At 40.4% G+C, this 19207-nt stretch overlaps 1 protein-coding gene across 1 annotated transcript in view; it reads right to left on the bottom strand.

Annotated features, from left to right (window-relative positions):
• The window catches only part of RRAS2 (RAS related 2), a 53472-nt gene extending 36341 nt beyond the window's left edge, over positions 1-17131 (bottom strand). The window contains exon 1 of the mRNA XM_058159250.1: positions 16814-17131. Coding sequence (XP_058015233.1) covers positions 16814-16918 — 105 coding nt within the window. The 5' untranslated portion in view covers positions 16919-17131. The remainder of the gene's footprint in view (positions 1-16813) is intronic.
• Positions 17132-19207: the final 2076 nt, after the last annotated feature.

Genomic DNA, 19207 nt, shown 5'->3' with positions numbered 1-19207 from the left:
CCCACCTCAGCCGGGAGACACGAGCGATGACTTAATTAGCCGGCAATTCAGTCCACAGCAGCTATCAGCTCTGGCAGCAAACTAGCGAGCATCTGCCAAGTTTCTCTGTTATCTTTTCTTGATGCCGGCAAGTCAACCAGGAAACCAGGAACAAACAGTACTTCAGCTCAAGTTCTCTCTAAGCAGTTGATTTGTTTGCCACGGAGTAGTATAGCAGCCCCTGCTGCTTTTATACCCTATGGGGTGTGGCTCCGTGACTCAGCACTAGGCCTGCCCCACCCCTGCTTCTGTTGTTCCGCCTCTCCTGTCTACGAAACCTAGGATCTAACCAGGATTGATTGTCCTCAGCTGGGTCTGGGAGCATTGCCTGGGTGGGGGAAGATACAGGAGCAGATAGAGGCCTCGTTATTTCTTTTACCTGGCCTGCCTCTGGCTCCTGCAGAAGGGAACCCTGATTCTCTGAGTCACTCTCTGGCAGGGGGCCAGGCCCGGAGGTGGAGGGAGGGCTGGAGCCACAACAGTTACTATTTAAAACAGAATATCTGTTTTAAATATCTGTTTTAAGTTCCATCATCAGTGGAACCAACCTAATGGTATTTTGACTTCCTAAGGATATTTGGAAGGTACTAACTTGATTTAGGGTAAAGTTGCCTTACACACTGTAAGCCGCCCTGAGTCTTCGGAGAAGGGCGGGATATAAATGTAAATAAAAATAAAAAATAAAGTAAATGGAGGGGAAAGGAGGGGAGGGAAGGAAAGGGAAAACGTTAATAATGAGAGTAAAGGAGAAAAGGAGCAGACCTCAGATATCAATAGCTTGTAAGCTTAAATAAATTTCTTGGATAGCGTGTCTCCACAGAGGAGCTTCCTAACTGACTATATGTAAGTTGAAACTAGAACTTAAAACTATTTTATTAAAATCAAATTTAAAGCAGAGAAGAAAAAATTGGTATGTGAAATGTAGCTCTTCCCAACTACATTTTTAGCATGTTTACTTTCTATATAAGTATTTGAGGTTGCTTTTTTTTTAATAAAAGGATATGCAGGATGTGTATGCAGTATTTCTGTCAAGACATCTGGTAAGCTGCAATTTGAGTTGTTAAGCCACTTTCTTTTTATTTGCAAAATAAAATCTTTTTTGCCTTTTTTTTTGGCAAATAAAAAGAATTCACTAAATTGCAATTATGTCCATTGGAGCATTACATCAGTTTCTGAACTCCAGAAGGGTTTAAGGACACAGCTCACTCCTATTTTGCTTATTGACTTTTAAGAAAGACAAGATGCTTCATAAAATAAGCTTAGTTTATATAGTCCAGTTCAGAGGTGGGTTTCAGCAGGTTCTGACCAGTTCTGGAGAACCAGTAGTGGAAATTTTGAGTAGTTCGAAGAACCGGTAGTAAAAATTGTGACTGGCCCAGCCCCCATCTATTTTCTGCCTCCCAAGTCCCAGCTGATTAGAAGGAAATGGGGATTTTGCAGTAACCTTCCCCTGGATTGGAGAGGGAATGGAGATTTTACAGTATTCTTCCCTTGCCATGCCCACCAAGCCATGCCGTACCCACAAGCAACGCCCACAGAACTGGTAGTAAAAAAATCTGAAATCCAGTTCCACCACTAATCCAGTTTTGTTTTGTTTTATTTGAATTTATACCCCACCCTTCTCGGAAGACTCAGGGCGGCTTACACTGTGTTAAGCAATAGTCTTCATCCATTTGTATATTATATACAAAGTCAACTTTTATTGCCCCCAACAATCTGGGTCCTCATTTTACCTACCTTATAAAGGATGGAAGCCTGAGTCAACCTTGGGCCTGGTGGGACGTGAACTTGCAGTAATTGCAAGCAGCTGTGTTAATAACAGACAGACTTAGTCTGCTGAGCCACCAGAGGCCCTATTCATTTACTTATTCAAGATTCTTATCCTGTCACAAATGATCCTTGAATTAGAAAGCACCAAGGACCCCCTACTCACAAAGCTTGCATTTATGTCCTTAGAGAAGTTTACATGGAAGCTTTCTTCATTGTTTGACAAGAAGCAATGTCTGCAAACTACTTTCATATGCTTTTACACAGTAATGGTAATAATGATACTAATAGTATCAAAGGATCATAAATAATACTAATACTGTCAAAGGATTTGATAGTAACCCTGTGTAACCCTGCCACATATTGAAATGCACTCAAGAGAAGTTTTGTAGAGAACAGGCATAGGATCTATGCAATGAACAGAAAATTAATTTACTCACTGTTTATAGAATCTAGCCTCTTAGTAAAAAAAAATTGCCACTTCCACTCTGTGGTAAGTCAATGTGCCATTTACTTTTAATTGGTGGCTCAAACTGAGGCAGAAGGAAACTTATACTACAGGAACAGATTCTACCTCAAGGTGTATCATAGTTATTAACCTTCTGTAACCCATTTCTCTCCAAATGTTGTGGAACTGTAAACCCCCAATTTTTGATTGTATATAAAGATCCTGCATTCCTGGAAGAAAAGAGAAGAGGGCATCAGCAGTAAGGTGTATGGATTCTGTTACAATGGCAATGAGTATATTGTCTGAAGACCTGAAAGACCAGGTTATGGATAGATCGTCATGGAAGAAATCTATATATGTGGTTGCTCAGAATCAATAATGACTTGATGGCACATTATCATCATCCTAAATTTCCAAGTGCCTTATATACCTCATATTTGGATACAGTGATTCAGACTATCAAGTTATCATTTAATGTTGCTTTGGCATTTCTGTCTGATGAGCCGTTTTTATGGCATTTTCTTCTACCCTAACTGACCATCACAAAATTCCTATAAGTGTATTGGCATTTGTGGTAAATACTTCTTTGTGGTACATCATTTAGCCGTGACATATTCAAAAGCTCTTTTTTTTTAAGTTCCACAAAAGGGAATACATAATTATGGTTGTATTTCAGAAAAGTATTCTAACATATTGCTATTGTGAGGTAAATTCAGCTTTTTTCGCATTGATTTAGTAAGATTTAGGAGTAAATCTTACTCAGTATTACTGGAATCCAACCTCTTCTCAAATCAGACTTCTCTTAAGGAAAAAATTGTTTTTCTACTGTCCTATCTAACAGCAGGTTTGCAGTAATTATAGGCCACAAAACCAAACTGTTAGAAGTACTGTGACAGCTGGCCTCCTCTGTTTGGATAAATGCTGTGGTTCCTTGAGGATAAACACTTATTATCTGAAAAAGTCTTCAAGTGAACAGACATCACCATTGCAATAAAAGTATGTACAGCCTATAGATAAGGCTCTTGTATTTGGGTTGCAAACATCCAAATTACAACTTGACATGAAATATTGATGCTAGTTTCCCTTTGATGCCATCTGGATTTTTGTAGGTCAAATATCACACGCCTAACATGCATCAAATGACAGCCAAGCGTGCTTGGAGTCCTTGTGGCTACTAGAGTGCATTACCCATAATACACAGTCACGCCTGGTGAGGAATGATGCCGTTGTGGTTCTTTTATGGTTATTTACCATAACGGATTACGTATTAGCCCATCCGCAGATAAGTCAACCTCAATTTATCCAAAATATGAAAAATGTTCCACTCATAGATAAGCCAATTTGCATTTTACTTAATATTTGGGTTCAAGGGCCAGTTTATCCTTGAAAATATACATACATACATACATACATACATACATACATACATACATACATACATGAAAATAAAAGTGTACGCATATATATTCACAGATAAGCCTATCCCTGGATAAGCTGAACTGGGTGTATTTTGGTATCTTATCCCTGTGATATGTGAAATGTCAAATTTGCATCAGGTGAGCACAGGCAATCCATCCTTTATTCTTTCCAACTCAGCTAACAGATAACAAATTACATGCCAATGTATCCTTCCAGAAATGATATAAAATCTGTGATTTTTATATTAGAACGTTTTGAAAGATTACTTTATAATAATAATATCAGAGTTGGAAGGGACCTTCTAGTCCAACCCCCTCCCCAGGCAGGAGACCCTATACCATTTCAGACAAAGGTCTATCCACGATTTTCTTAAAAATTTCCAGTGTTGGAGCATTCACAACTTCTGCAGGCAAGTTGTTCCACTGATTAATTGTTCTAACCATCAGAAAATTTCTCCTTAGTTCTAAGTTGCTTCTCTCCTTGATTAGTTTCCACCCATTGCTTCTTGTTCTACCCTCAGGTGCATTGGAGAATAGTTTGACTCCCTCTTCTTTGTGGCAACCCCTGAGATATTGGAACACTGCTGTCATGTCTCCCCTAGTCCTTCTTTTCATTAAACTAGACATACCGAGTTCCTGCAACCGTTCTTCATATGTTTTAGCCTCCAGTCCCCTAATCATCTTTGTTGCTCTTCTCTGCACTCTTTATACAGGCTCAACATCCTTTTTACATCGTGGCGACCAAAACTGAATGCAATATTCCAAGTGTGGTCTTACCAAGGCATTATAAAGTGGTATTAACACTTCATGTGATCTTGATGCTATCCCTCTGTTTATGCAGCCCATTCTTGGCTTTTTTGGCAGCTGCTGCACACTGCTGGCTCATATCTAAATGGTTGTCCACTAGGACTCCAAGATCCCTCTCACAGTTACTACTATGGAGCAAGGTACCACATATCCGGTACCTGTGCATTTTGTTTTTTTGGCCTAAATGTAGAACCTTACTTTTTTCACTGTTGAATTTCATTTTGTTAGATAGGGCCCAATGTTCAAGTCTGTCAAGATCCTTCTGTATCTTGAGCCTATCTTCTGGAGTGTTGGCTATTCCTGACAGCTTGGTGTCATCTGCAAATTTGATGAGTTCCGCATCTATCCCTTCTTTGATACATTTAGAATTAGTACCAATTTACTCTGCATTTTTGCATACTTTTTTTTCAATTAGATTGAAAGGAAGCTGCTTATTATTCACTTTTTCGCTGTCAAAATTTTCATTTGTAGATAATTTTTATAGTTACCTTTTAAATAGTAGGTAGCTGAATCTGTAAATATGCTGTGTGTACAAGGGAGGGAGGGGAGGGAGGGGGAGAGAAGCATAGGGAGAGAGAGGGAGAGGGAGAAAGAATATGAACATGTGAGATACAAACACTTTTTAAATTAGAAAATTATCATTCCAATGGTCTGTATCATCCTGGCTCAGTTCTAAGGAAAGACATCACGGGGGTCAATTTTTCTTTTTTCAAATCAAACAATGGGTTCAGGGAAGGCTGTGACATGTGCCTTCTTCTACTGTCTCCTGGAATTTGCCCAAATTCATGTTCATTGTGATGACACTATTTTAATCATCTCATCCTCTGCCATTCCTTTCTTCTGATTTTAGGTACCTTTAGATAAACTCACTAGAAATGAACAATAATTAGATATGCAGATTATTACACTGTAGGAATGTGATTTACCAGTTAAGTTGTTTCCCAGATCAAAATGTTATTATCAGCTTTTGCTTATGGAAAGTTCAAGGCACCAGGACTAAAAGTAATAATCTTATTTTATATTCTTTCATGCATACAGAGATAGAAAACTAATATTTGTTGAACAACTAAGTTTTGATCATAAATTTAGTAGTTTACATTTAATCATGAGCAATACCATATGGACAGAATAAGCACCGTTTCACTTTGAATGAACATGCTTCGTAATATCAATACCTCGTTAAACTTACTCAAAAGTGGATAAAACTACAGGTGAGATAAGATACTAGCATTTGAACACAGGCCAAGGTCATTTATAAACAGTCTTACCAGTTTTGTCCAAAAAGAAAGTTATTTATCTTTAACTTCTACGATGCACCACAGACATATACCTAAGACAAGTCATTACATTTAAAACACATTTCATTCAACTATCCAAGTTCAGCTTACTGTCAGCTAGATTGTTCAGCTTTAGCTCCCTTGAATCTTAACCATAGCCACAGACAGTTTAAAATGCCTGTACGATTTTATTTATTAAGCCATTTGACGCAGTGTTATTTTAAGAGCATATATCATACATTCACATTCTACGCAGATGACACAACAGTGATTGGTCTCATTCGAGACAATGACGAATCCGCATATAGACGAGAGGTCGAACGACTAGCCTTGTGGTGCAACCAAAACAAACTGGAACTGAACACACTCAAAACCGTAGAAATGGTGGTAGACTTTAGGAAAAACCCTTCCATACTTCCACAATACTTGACAACACAGTATCAACAGTAGAAACCTTCAAATTTCTGGGTTCTATCATATCGCAAGATCTCAAATGGACAGCTAACATCAAAAACATCATTAAAAAAGGACAACAAAGAATGTTCTTTCTGCGCCAACTCAGTAAGCTCAAACTGCCCAAGGAGCTGCTGATCCAATTCTACAGAGGAATTATTGAGTCTGTCATTTGCACCTCTATAACTGTCTGGTTCGGTTCTGCAACCCAACAAGAAAAACACAGACTTCAGAGGATAATTAGAACTGCAGAAAAAATAATTGCTACCAACTTGCCTTCCATTGAGGACCTGTATACTGCACGAATCAAGAAGAGGGCCGTGAAAATATTTGCAAACCCCTCGCACCCTGGACATAAACTGTTTCAACTCCTACCCTCAAAACGACGCTATAGAGCACTGCACACCAGAACAACTAGACACAAGAACAGTTTTTTCCCGAAGGCCATCACTCTGCTAAACAAATAATTCCCTCAACACTGTCAGACTATTTACTGAATCTGCACTACTATTAATCGTTTCATAGTTCCCATCGCCAATCTCTTTCCACTTATGACTGTATGACTATAACTTGTTGCTGGCAATCCTTATGATTTATATTGATATATTGATCATCAATTGTGTTGTAAATGTTGTACCTTGATGAACGTATCTTTTCTTTTATGTACACTGAGAGCATATGCACCAAGACAAATTCCTTGTGTGTCCAATCACACTTGGCCAATAAAAAATTCTATTCTATTCTATTCTATTCTACTTTACGGTATGTGTTTCTTTTTTTCTGTTTTTTTTCTTTTTTATAAAGTCAGGTCTTAAACACTTTGTTTACCACTTCCTTTACTCTACCCTACAAACACATCCATAAAGAAAAGTGTAAAAACCTCAAAAACAGCTTACATACCAGCCCAGTGAAAAACAGTCCCCTGGCTTTAAATTGTTGAGAACTAAGCATTTTCAATATCTAATATCTATTATCAGTTACCAATTCAAACAGTTATCAATTCTCCCCAAAATAAAATTGTTTCGTCCTATCAATTTGTAAACCTGTTAGAATGCCTAAGTGTCAAAGTGCATCTTTATTTGTGTATTATTTCTATATTTGTTGCAGTTGTTAATGTACTTGCATCAGCCTTATCGAAATATTGACAATAAAAAAATTTCTCAGCTTCAAATGGTTTCTTTCTTGATATATTATCCACTTAAAAGAGTTTTACAATTCCAGTATGATATAAAGGTGCCAATTTCTACTCCCTCCCCACCATCATCACATATACATTGTGTAATGCTTTAGTATTTTAAATTCCTATTTTAATGGAGAAAAGTGAGCACAGATTATCAAAGCACCTGTCAGAAACTGTTGTGAAATCAGGAATATGCCTGCAACAAAAATGAAGTTGTTGTTGTTTTTTAAATAGCCATTTTTTAAAATTATTTTTATTTGTCACAACAGTATACATAAACATCGACATAAAATAACAACATCATCATAAAAAACAACAACATACATATGAGCAAAAGTATGCAACAACTATATTATTTCTATTAGGATTGGGGGTGTAAGAAGAATAGCATTCTTTTTTCCTGCTTGAAAAAGTAATTTTACTAAGAAAAAAAGAGGCACTTTTAGAACTTGACTTTTAAAATTTTAAAAATTGGCATATTCTGCAATGTCACTAAAAATCTACTCTATATTGGGAAATATGGCACTATTTAAGTTAATGTGTTCAGCAAGTTAATGCTCAGAATTCAGGTAAGGTAAAAAATCAAAATATAAAATATAGGACAGTAATAAGACCGTATGTTGTAAACAGAGTAAATTAAGTAAAAGAAATATAAATACTTCTGTGTTACCCCTACAATTTACCCCAATCAGAAACACATATACAGTTATCAATTGTACGATCGGTAAAGGGCTGCATTATACAATTTTGGGATTCTGGCTGCACATGAAATAGGTTGTTTTAATTTAAAGACCACACTAGGCAAAAAAGGAAAATATGTTAAGATACACGACATCCTTAAACTTCTATTACCCCATGTTTTGCACATCACTTTTATATCTTTTAAATCATCACATTTATATGAAGAACCATCCAACCAAGGTGATCGACATAAGTTATCAACTCTCCAAAAGTAAAATGAATAGTGGCTTACTCTGAATTATGCTATCCTGCCTCCATAAAGAAAGATCTTCGCCTTCCACATTCTGAAAATGAACTTGATACTGGCAAAGGCAAATTTACTGCAATCACACAACCATATGCCCACTAAAATAAGCTGAAATGCTTATGAAGTTGAATCAGTTGTCTTTGCATTTAGCAGTTATTAAAAAGGAGAGACATATAGTAACATGAGGCTGCTCTTCAACTTTTGTGTATAAAATAAATAAAAGTAAGTTGCTGTTAATAGATTTTTTAAAAATACTGGACAACTTATGACCTCTTGGAACATTCTTTGAGAAAAAGATAGTGCAGTGTGATGTGACCAGAATTAACATTATTTTTTTTTTTCCTGAATGGTACTGCTATTACTTTGCCAGGAGGTCAAAAAAACCAGTGGGAGCAGAAGCAATGTCCGATTTTCTGCCAGCTTTCCCATTTACTTTGCTTAAGGGAAGCTGGCAGGAAGCATTGGAAATCACAACCACATGACTGCATCTGACTGTGGCAGTGCGGCAGCACCCACAACTTTGCCAACACAACTGGTCTGAAGATCTTTGACATTTCAATTCCACTAATATAATGGGTCTTATATTTTGTACACATTCTTTAAGTTAGCCGCTTGAGGTACAATGGTTCAAACTGCTGCACGATGATGCACCATTTTGGCTAACTGAAGGTTACAAAACAGACAAACACAGGGAGTTTTAGTAGTACATAGATGCAGTGACTCCACTACACTCTGTTCTTCTAAGCAGAGAAGCACAAATGTTAAGAGGGTTAAACTAGAAGATAATGCAGAGTTATACTGTGAAAGGCTGGCGTGTGACAGCTGGGGAAAGCTCCGTGACAGCAGCTGCTCGTGTTATATAGTAAATCACAAAGAAGCTCATTTCTACCTTATTTCAGGCAACAGCGATTTATTCAGCTCACTTTTCCAAGCAATTGGCTAAGATCAGGTTCTTCAAGGAGTTCAGCATGTAAACTGCTTTGTCCCCGTCCTCATTTTTCCGCTGAAATAACTAACCTTATCTTACCCATGTTTAATGTAATGCATTTCTTTTTCATATATCCAAACTGGGGCATACTTGACCATTATTGATGTTTTGTTTGCAAGCGGAAAAGATTAATTACATCCAGGAAAAAAAAATGTTTTTGTATTTCCTCATCAGTCAATACTCCATTTACAATTCCTAACAAGAATAAATCATTGAAATGGCATTAAAAAAAAAGAGACAACACTCCAAGCAAGTTAACGTATCATAATATGTGAGTGTTGCAGCTCTTACCATTGTGACTGGTGACTATGTTTGTGTGCATACTTGGAGAATGGTCTTGCTCCTGATTAACGCTGATCCGACTGTAAACACCACTGTTTGCCACTCTAAAACAGTCCTTTAACTGTGTTTCCCTGCTACTGTGACTTAATCAAGCTAACAACAAACACACCTAGATCTATTCCATCACAGGGGGGGCTTTGATTCAGGATAGCAGTATAAGTTGAAAACAAAGGAGAGCAGTAGTATGAGCACAGCAGCATAATAAACTAAAACAAAGCAGTAGTTTTAAGTTTGAAATAGTGCAAGAATTCATAGACTGAAAACACTTCATCTATCTCCGCACCGAGTTACAGAGATATGGCAAACAGTCCTTGCACTGTTCAAGAGACTGTAACATGGATCTAATGCTATTTAATTTTAGACACTCCTAAGAACTCTTTGCACAATCAGTTCATTCTTTCCCTGCCGAAAAGATGATAGCAATTCTTCTTCCCACCCCCTAGTACTTCAGAATAGAACTGGGGCTGGTTTATATAATAGCAATAACTTTATTTAGCCTTTAAAAGACCTCATTTTATTGCTAAAATTAAATAAATGTTTTACTATGTTTCTATGTCAATTATGAAGGGTTTTGTGCGGAGACAATGGATGGATTGTGGAAATAGTTGGCATAATTAAGAAGCCTATTAACACACTATCTTTGATCTAGAATTCTCTGCTACTGTCATGAAGCTACTGTTCAGGCCTGGCTAAGTTATCACACATTTTCCCATATTTTTAATTGCTGCTGAGCAATTAAATTTCTTTTTTAATATAGTTCCATTTAAATTTTTATTAAAGAAAATAAAGAACAGAAATTAATGTAAAACAAGAAAAAAAGGAAAGGACTCAGAAGCAAAGAAAATTCAAAGGCTTCCAATTTTCTTCACAGCAGTTATAAATACAATAATAATTTACCTCTTGCTCTTGTAGTATTACTCATTTTTTTTCTATAGTCTATCCTATCTAATCATCAGAATCATAAAACATAAGTTCATTTTTTTTTCCTGATTCATGTAAAAAGTTCCTGGGGGGTTTCCAGTTAGCAATAGATGTAGATAAAATCTTTTGCTTAATCAACTAGGTCAGCTTGGCCATTTCCACAAGTTCCATTATCTTCACCATCCACTCCTCCACTGTGGATAATACCAAATCCTTCCATAATCTCACTACAATTGTCATGCATAAAAACAAACTTTTTTTTTACAACTCTTCATCTATCGGTACCAAATGGAAAGCCTTCAGTTTCAATTGCGTATTAATTTTTAAAGCTCTGCATTAGCGTATGTATCTGAATCCAACACTTTCCAGCTTTTTTAAAAGTCCACCAAGCATAGTTGGAAGTATACCAAAAATCATATCTTCCAATACCTTGAACAAAAAAAGCCTAGTTCAAATTGTCAAAGGCCTTTTCTATATCCAAGAAGATCAGTGTGGATTGTTTTTTATTATGTTGCTCCAAATATTCCAAAAATGTCCAGCACATTTCTAATACTGTTCTTTAACTATTTTTAAGTTAAAAAAACAACACTGATTCTCATGAATGAAATCTTGCACAATTATTTACAATCTATCAGCTAGAATCATTATGAACAACTTTTAATCATTATTCAATATTGATATCAGTCTACACGGCTTTTTGTTAAATTCCAATCTTGTCCCTCTTTAGGTATTAATGCTACATTAGTCTCTTTCCAAGTGTCTGGCATCTTTTCTTTCTGTAAGTTAGTGTTCATTGTGTCTTGTAGAGATTGTAAAAGTTGATTGCTTAATCTGCTAGGAAATATTAAAATTCTTGAGGAATTTAATTCTTCTTGAATTTACTGTTATATTGTATAAAATAACTTCTGATAAAAGCTTTACTTGTATCCTAAGCCATTCTTAGTGCCTTTGCCTATTTTACCATATCTTTAAAAAAATATTTTCTTTTTACAGTTCTCCAGCATTGCTCATTTGTAACAGCATTTTATTTAGTCTCCATCTAAAAGATCTGGATTGCCTTTTATCAACACTACTGAGCAATTAAATTAAATGTAGCAAGAAAGAAGTTTAACCAAGATATCATAGGAACTGTATAAATCTATTCAAAACATTTACTTTAGTTCCTGCCTGGACTATTGCAATGCTGTCTACATGGGGCTCCCCTTGAAGAGCACCAGGAAGCTCCAGCTAGTCCAGAATGCAGCTGCGCGGGTGATAGAGGGAGCACCCAGTTGCTCCCACATAACACCTATCCTGCGCGGCCTGCACTGGCTGCCGGTAGCCTTCCGGGTGCAATTCAAGGTGTTGGTTACCACCTTTAAAGCGCTCCATGGCTTAGGACCGGGCTATTTACAAGACCATCTTCTGCCACCGATAGCCTCCCAACGACCTGTGCGCTCCCACAGGGTAGGGCTGCTCAGGGTGCCGTCGACCAAACAATGTCAGTTGGTGGCCCCCAGGGGGAGAGCCTTCTCTGTGGCGGCTCCGACCCTTTGGAATGAGCTGCCTCCGGGGTTATGCCAACTACCCGACCTCCGGACCTTCAAATGGGAACTTAAGACTATATTATTTCATCGTGCGGGACTAACCTAAGTGTAATTTTAATTGTAATTTTAACTGGGTTTTATGTCGGTCTTTGACCGTTTTAGTTTTATTCGGCCTTTTAAATATTTGTTTTTAATTTCTGTTTTAAACTTGTTGGTGGTATTGTGTGTTTTAAATATGGCTGTAAACTGCCCTGAGTCCTTCGGGAGAAGGGCGGTATAGAATAAATTATAAATAAAATAAATAAATATATATATATATTAGGGCTGTGATTACCTTTGTATGTGGTTGTGACATGAATACAGAGAGATTTTAGATTCAAGACCGAAACAGAAAATATGAGGGCACCAACCTGGCATCTGACTGCAAGTCAATAAACCATCTCTGTCTTCCTCCATGATGATGCAACTCCTCTCTATATCTGCCCTGCAATTTCTGGAAAACCCACCTTTGGTTTAAGAAGTTGCAGATGGTATGCATCTCTGGGCTTTCTAAAGTTTCTTGAAACTAATCAAGGAGAGAAGCAACCTAGAACTAAGAAGAATTTTCTGACAGTTAGAACAATTAATTAATGGAACAACTTGCCTCCAGAAGTTGTCAATGCTCCAACACTGGAAGTTTTTAAGAAGAGATTGGATAACCATTTGCCTGAAATAATATAGGGTTTCCTGACATGAGTAGGGGGTTGGACTAGAAAATCTCCAAGGTCCCTTCCAAAACGCCGTTATTCTATATTCTAAGTGCCTTTTTCTCTCTGTAGACAAAGTGCTGCACAGTCTATTATATATTGGCATTACTGGAGACTCCACTGTATTTCATGAGCCACTCCACACTATAGTCAGAGTTTACAAAATTGGGCACAACTGCAGTGTGCCACACATCTTCAGAACAGTATCCAGACTCAAATCTCCTCATGGGGTTCAATATATAATTGACACTGAAGCTCTTCAATACAAATGCCTGAGCTGCATTATCTCTACTTGCTTGCCGGAGAAAGCAGCAACCAATCTGCTGCATGCCAAGAGATAGGGCACATGGATGACTCCTTCCATTTCAATTATGTGTTGCTAAAATTATGTCAACGGTAGAATCAATGAAGAAAACTAAGCTCAAGTCTAGACAGCAAATGTTGTCAACAGCATTAGCTTTCTAAAGGAAGACAAAGCAAATCTGAAACCAGTGATGTTTGCCTAAAAGAAATTTTTGCAAAGTCTGCACAGCTGACAAGAGATATACTGAAGCCCAATAAGAACATATTCATCATTCAGATGTAATAATGAAAGAAGAACAAACAATTTTATCCAGAAGGAAAATTGCTCAACATAGTCCTAACCCGGTAAAGCTAACCTAGTAAAATACATCTTCCCATCTTCTTAGGTGATTAAAAGTCAATTATTAATTTGCCAAACATAACCTATTTAGTTATTAACAACTATCTGAAGTCACATGTACCTTGGTAAATGCTGATAGCAAGTTAGACATTTCAATGGAACAAAAGATAAGACTGCATCAAACGTATAACCTTGTTTACAATAATGGGGAGGAGAGTGGAGAGGAGAGGAGTGGAGAAGAGGATTGTAGTTCCTTGTTATTTTATTTTATTTCAATGATGCTGAGCCAAAGAAAGTTGACTAAATAATAGCTTTGTGATCGGTTTCTCAGATAGTAAATAACACAACTTGATTTCAGAACTCTGCTTCAAACACAGCTGAGGTCTTTCATGACCAAAAGCAAAAAAAAAAAAATATGCAACCAAACCAGACAAAGAAGTACCATACCACAAAGAATGCTAGCTATCAGAGGATTCCATCTTGGTTTCTCTCCAGAACCCACCTTCATAAACTAGTTTTTTCCTACTTGCAGGCTTAATAGTATATCCTAAAAACATGCCATCCCCAAGCAAGTTCAATGACAGAAGAGATAAACCTGGTACACCTCCACTTTTATCTAAAATTGATTGAAACATATTTATTCCAGGACTTCGAGTTGCCTCTTTTTTCCTATAATACTTTCCTGTATTTCTAAACTTCCATGGGAGGAAACCAATTTTCCCCCCCCAGAAATTCAGAAGAACTTGCTAAGGTAGATTAGCAACTGAGAGCATGGAAGAAGGTAGACGATTTGGGCTGCTGGAACAAAAGATGACAAGCCAGATGAGTCTCTTCAGGTAGGTTCTCAGCAGAGAGAGAGAGGGAGGGAGAGAAGATTGACCTGATGCATTAGGTCCCATTAAGGTGCAACATCTGAGAGCAATAATGGAGGAACAGGATGGACAGTTGTCATAGGAGCAAAAGGCACCTGAATATACTTGCAAATTTGGGATTGATTGCATCTACATTCTTCTCACTGGATGAGGAAAAGTGCATTTAAAAACAAACTATGTGTCATATATAATACAGCGTGTAATACAGCAAAATGTTCTTTTTGGCCTTCAAACCTACAGCAATCTTTCAGCTGTAAGAGCTTCAAAAGCTCTTAGAGGCAACCATATATGGAATACATATACAGGGGCTCACCCTGGTTTAAATCTGTTGCTAATCTCTTGCCATTGCTACTTACTGATCTCTGTACAGAACCACTCCACTGAGGACAAATGAAGCACCACCACCCTTCTATGTGTATCTGCCTTTGGGGCCTCATGAGATGAAAGCCTGCTTAGCAGGCCAGATCCTAAGCTCACAAAAGCTTCTAACATTGCAGCATTACAATGCCACATCAATCAATCTGTGTTACAAAAGATTTATCAAGAGGATCCTTCTGCACATTAAAACTATCTAGCCATAGTCAGCATCCAGACAGCACCCTCTATACACAGCCTGCCTGAATGTGAACTAAAGCTTCAGCCATGCAGGGATAAACTAATTATCTCCATCCATCAGCAAAGATCCACTGATAAGATTAACAAAATAGGATTATAATAATTCTAATCCCAGCATTTCAGAGATGCCAAACAATTCGGATCTTTGCTGCCACATGACAACAATGGAAGACAGCAAACATTCAGCGAGATAAACAAATCCAACAGTAAGTGTGGATAGCCATAAACAGCACTTTAATTCAAACCAGGACTGAAATGTAAATGGATACTTTTATGATGCAGCTTGGGCTTTCATTTTCATCTTTATTAGTCTGGCATCCAAAATGACATCAGTAGAGAGACAGAACACAAGAGGCACCAGATACAGTTACAACTCGATTCTGGGCACGCTTAGGTTTAAAGGCAAGTAACAGTGTGTTCAGTTGGGAGGATCCCTTGGAAAGAATGTATAAGCTTATCACCTTAAAATGCAGCAAACAGTTTACAGGCTTTATGATCCACTATTTAAGGCCAATGCAAAACTTTTAAAAATAAATTGTTCATCAAATATCTCCTCCATCTCCAGAATAAGGATAAAGGCTCTGGCTTTCCCCTAGAAGAGCAAGTCTTTAAACTGACCACAGCGTAAAGAAAGAGGTATCCAAAAAGGCTGCTAAATAAGAGGCTAACAGCTGTTACAAACTGGAGCCTCCTTCCCTTTAGAATGTCTTCAGCCAGATTTGCGTTTCCTATTCAGGCTGCTCAGTTGTTAACAGTTTTCATCTGCTCCGAGACCCAAGATTAAAGTTTCCCAAAAGCTTGTCGAGAAGCGGGTGAGAGTGGGCTACAGTCCCCTCCCCACAATAAAGTTGCCACCAAGGGCAGCTGTAACAAAAAAGGAAACTAGTTTAGACGGCGCGTTAGTTTAAGCAGATGACAGCACTCGTGAAAAAGCCTCCGCGCAGTGTTTCCGATAAAAGAAATCAACCGGAAAAGCGCTTTAACTTTATGGAGTTTAAACATAGGGTAGAGCCGTGGAAGTATTTGAACGGTGTTTGGTCAGCCATGATGCCAACCGATGATCGGAAGGGATCGAAGCGGGATAAAAACAACCGAAATGGATGATAAGGCAACGAAGGCGGCTGGACGCAGCTGGGTTCCAGAGGGCGATTGAAAGAACCTGTTGAAAAGGCATCGGAAAGTCCCCCGTCGTCCCCCCCCCCCGCTTTCGTCGCCACCAGCCTGCAACTCCAGCGAGCGCCGGCTGCCCGCGGACCTTTACGGCTAAGGAAGCGAGCGAAACGAGGCAGCTCCGGGCGGGTGCTGCGCCCAGAAAAGCTCGAGCTCTCGGCTGCCCAACAGCGACGAGGCAAACCCGATGAGCTTCCTCCAAGACGCTCAGGTCAACCCAGCCCGGAGTTGCCGTCGGTCCCGCAAAAAGCCCAGAGCGGAAAGGTCGGACGGCCGGACCAAAAGGGCGCCGAGGAAGACGGGTGCCTAACAACCAGGCGAAGCCCCGTCTGCCTACCGAGGTTAAGCTCCAGCCGCTTCCAAGCAGAGAAGGGTCCCTCCCTCCAAGGCCTCGAAGCCTCTCCCCGGAGCGCGCGCGCTGGGCTCTCCCTACGGGGCGAGGGCACCTCCCGAGGAGGCGCCCACCCACCAGCAGCAGCGAGGCCAGAGGACGGAGGAAGAGGAAGGGTCTCCGAGTGCTTTGGCCGTTTCTGCTGCGCCCCACCCTTACCAGAGCGCCTAGCAAGACGAGAAAACTGACACCGCCGCCGCCGCCCCATTCCGGGCCTCTCACCTGGATGAACTGGATGGTGAGCGCAGACTTGCCCACTCCGCCGCCTCCCACCACCACCAGCCGGTACTTTTCCTGCCCCGGGCCGTCCTTGCAGCCCGCGGCCATCGAGGAAGAGCCCAGGCCAGGAGAGGCGAGCGAAGCACAGCGCTGCAAAGGTTCGCGGCTCCCTCTGTGATCTTTTCCCCCGCCTCCCCCCGGGCAGTGGATTGCCGATCGCCGCCTTGCCAGCCACGGGAACCGCAGGCCCAGCCGCTTCTAAGCGCCGAGCGAACAGTAGCGAAAGGAGGGGCGAGAAGCCGAGTCCGCGACTCGAAGGCGGCTCCAGACTCCTCCTTCCCACCTCCCCACCTCCTCCTCCTCCTTCCCCCCCCCCCACTCGCCCCGCTGCTTTCCTGCACTGAGGCCTCGCACGGAGTGAAAGCGACGGCAGCCGCCGCCCCCCCCCCCCCACGCCCCACCCGCTTGGGCTAACAAATGGCCGTCGGGAGGTGGGGGCAGCCATGCAAATAGGGGTGAATATGGGCAGGGGTTTTCTTTCTCCGCGAGCGGAGGCGCGCCTGGGGGAAAGGAGCCGAGGCACGCGCCCAGGCATTGTCTAAGCGCGGGAGGGGAGGGGACGATTTCACACTTTGGAACCTCTGGGGAAGATCGACGCCCTTTCCTTGTCCCAGTCCCGGGCTAGAAAGAGACTTCCTTTTTTTTTTTTTTTTAAATATCTCCCCAGTGAAGAACCCCGTCCCGCCCCCAAACTGCCGCCTGTGGAAGGAATTCATCACTCCCGGCGGAATCGGGCTGCGCCACGCCTCGTTACTCCTTCGCGTAGTAGTAGAGCCACCTTTTTGGTCCCGAGATCTCCTCCAGCTTGTCGAGAGGAATGGATTCCAGATGTATAATTCAGTTCGTTTTAAAAAGCAAATAACCTCCCGAAGCCCTTTGTGGAAGAGTTTCATTTGAGGCAGAGATAAGCCCGGATGCTGCTTTAACTTAGTCCGGCAACATAGGAAGGGATTTTTTAATTTAATTTAATTTTTTATTTGTACCGATCCTTTCTCCCAGGAATGGACTCAGAATTGAACAGCCTTCTCAACAGAGGGAGAGGGATAGTCATCATCTGTCTCCTATCTACAACAGGGTCCTTTCACCAGTTCCATGAAAGCTCCACACCCATTTGCGCTGCTCATGTGACTCTGATGACACAGATTAATATCCAAGTGGCCTTAAGTACTCTCTAAAACAGGGGTGTCCAAACTTGGCCCCTTGAAGAGTGGTGAACTTCAACTCCCAGAATTTCCCAGCCAGCCATGAGCTATAAATATGAGCAAGTTGCTAGCTGGGGAATTCTGGGAGTTGGAAGTCCACCACTCTTCAAGGGGCCAAGTTTGGACATCCCTGCTCTAAAAGGATCCAAGTGATCAGCTATCTGCAAGGAGTATAAATCCTTCCATTCTCCACCATCCAGTCAGAGCTGAAGAAGCTTCTTGGATGAGAAGTGAAACATCTTCAAAGAAAAACCAGAAAGTCCAGTTGCCTCTTGAAAAAAAAGCACCTTTGGGACAACCATGATCTGCATGACTGAGAATCTCCATAGACATTTAGACTCAGAATTGACTTTGCTTATGGCCCCACAATTCTGCAAAACAAAGAAGGCCGAGGCCTATAGGCACAGCTTTTCAGTGGCTGCAACCCAGGGGTGAAATTTAGCAGGTTCTGGAGAACCGGTAGTGGAAATTTTGAGCAGTTTGGAGAATACCACCTCTGGCTGGCCCCAGAGTGGGGAGGGAATGGGGATTTTGCAGTATCCTTCTCCTGGCACGCCCACCAAGCAATACTAAGTCACGCCCACAGAACCGGTAGTAAAAAAATTTGGATTTCACCACTGCTGCAACCCTATTATAGACCAGCTTCAGGGATAAATCCCTCTAGCCCCCTCGCCCCATGTTGTTAGCTTCCAAAAGCTATTAAAAACTGAACCAGACAGGAAGAATTTGGTCAGCAGAGTCATGGCCAGTAGATTCTTGAAAGCATGAGTGGATGCTTCTAGATCAGAAGTGGACAGCCTATATCTGTCTCCAAGCTCTTTTCTGCACTCTCCAGAATTTATGGTACTGACATTCAGCAGAGGATTCTTTATAAATAGGCAATGTTTTTCATGCCTTGTGAGAGGAAAACAACATGAAAAAGAATGAGGGTGATAGGATAGGGCAGGGGTCTCCAACCTTGACAAACTTAAGACTTATGGACTTCAACTCCCAGAGGTCCTCAGCCAGCTTTACTTTGCTGGCTGAGGAACTCTGGGAGTTGAAGTCCACAAGTCTTAAAGTTGCCAAGGTTGGAGAGCCCTGGGATAGGTGGTACAAAATAAAAAGAAAGCAATTTAAAAAAGAGAAAAGCTTT

Source organism: Ahaetulla prasina, chromosome 1 (assembly GCF_028640845.1).
Source record: "Ahaetulla prasina isolate Xishuangbanna chromosome 1, ASM2864084v1, whole genome shotgun sequence".
In the NCBI taxonomy this organism is placed as follows: domain Eukaryota; kingdom Metazoa; phylum Chordata; class Lepidosauria; order Squamata; family Colubridae; genus Ahaetulla; species Ahaetulla prasina.
This window is presented reverse-complemented; position numbering and strand designations above follow the sequence as displayed.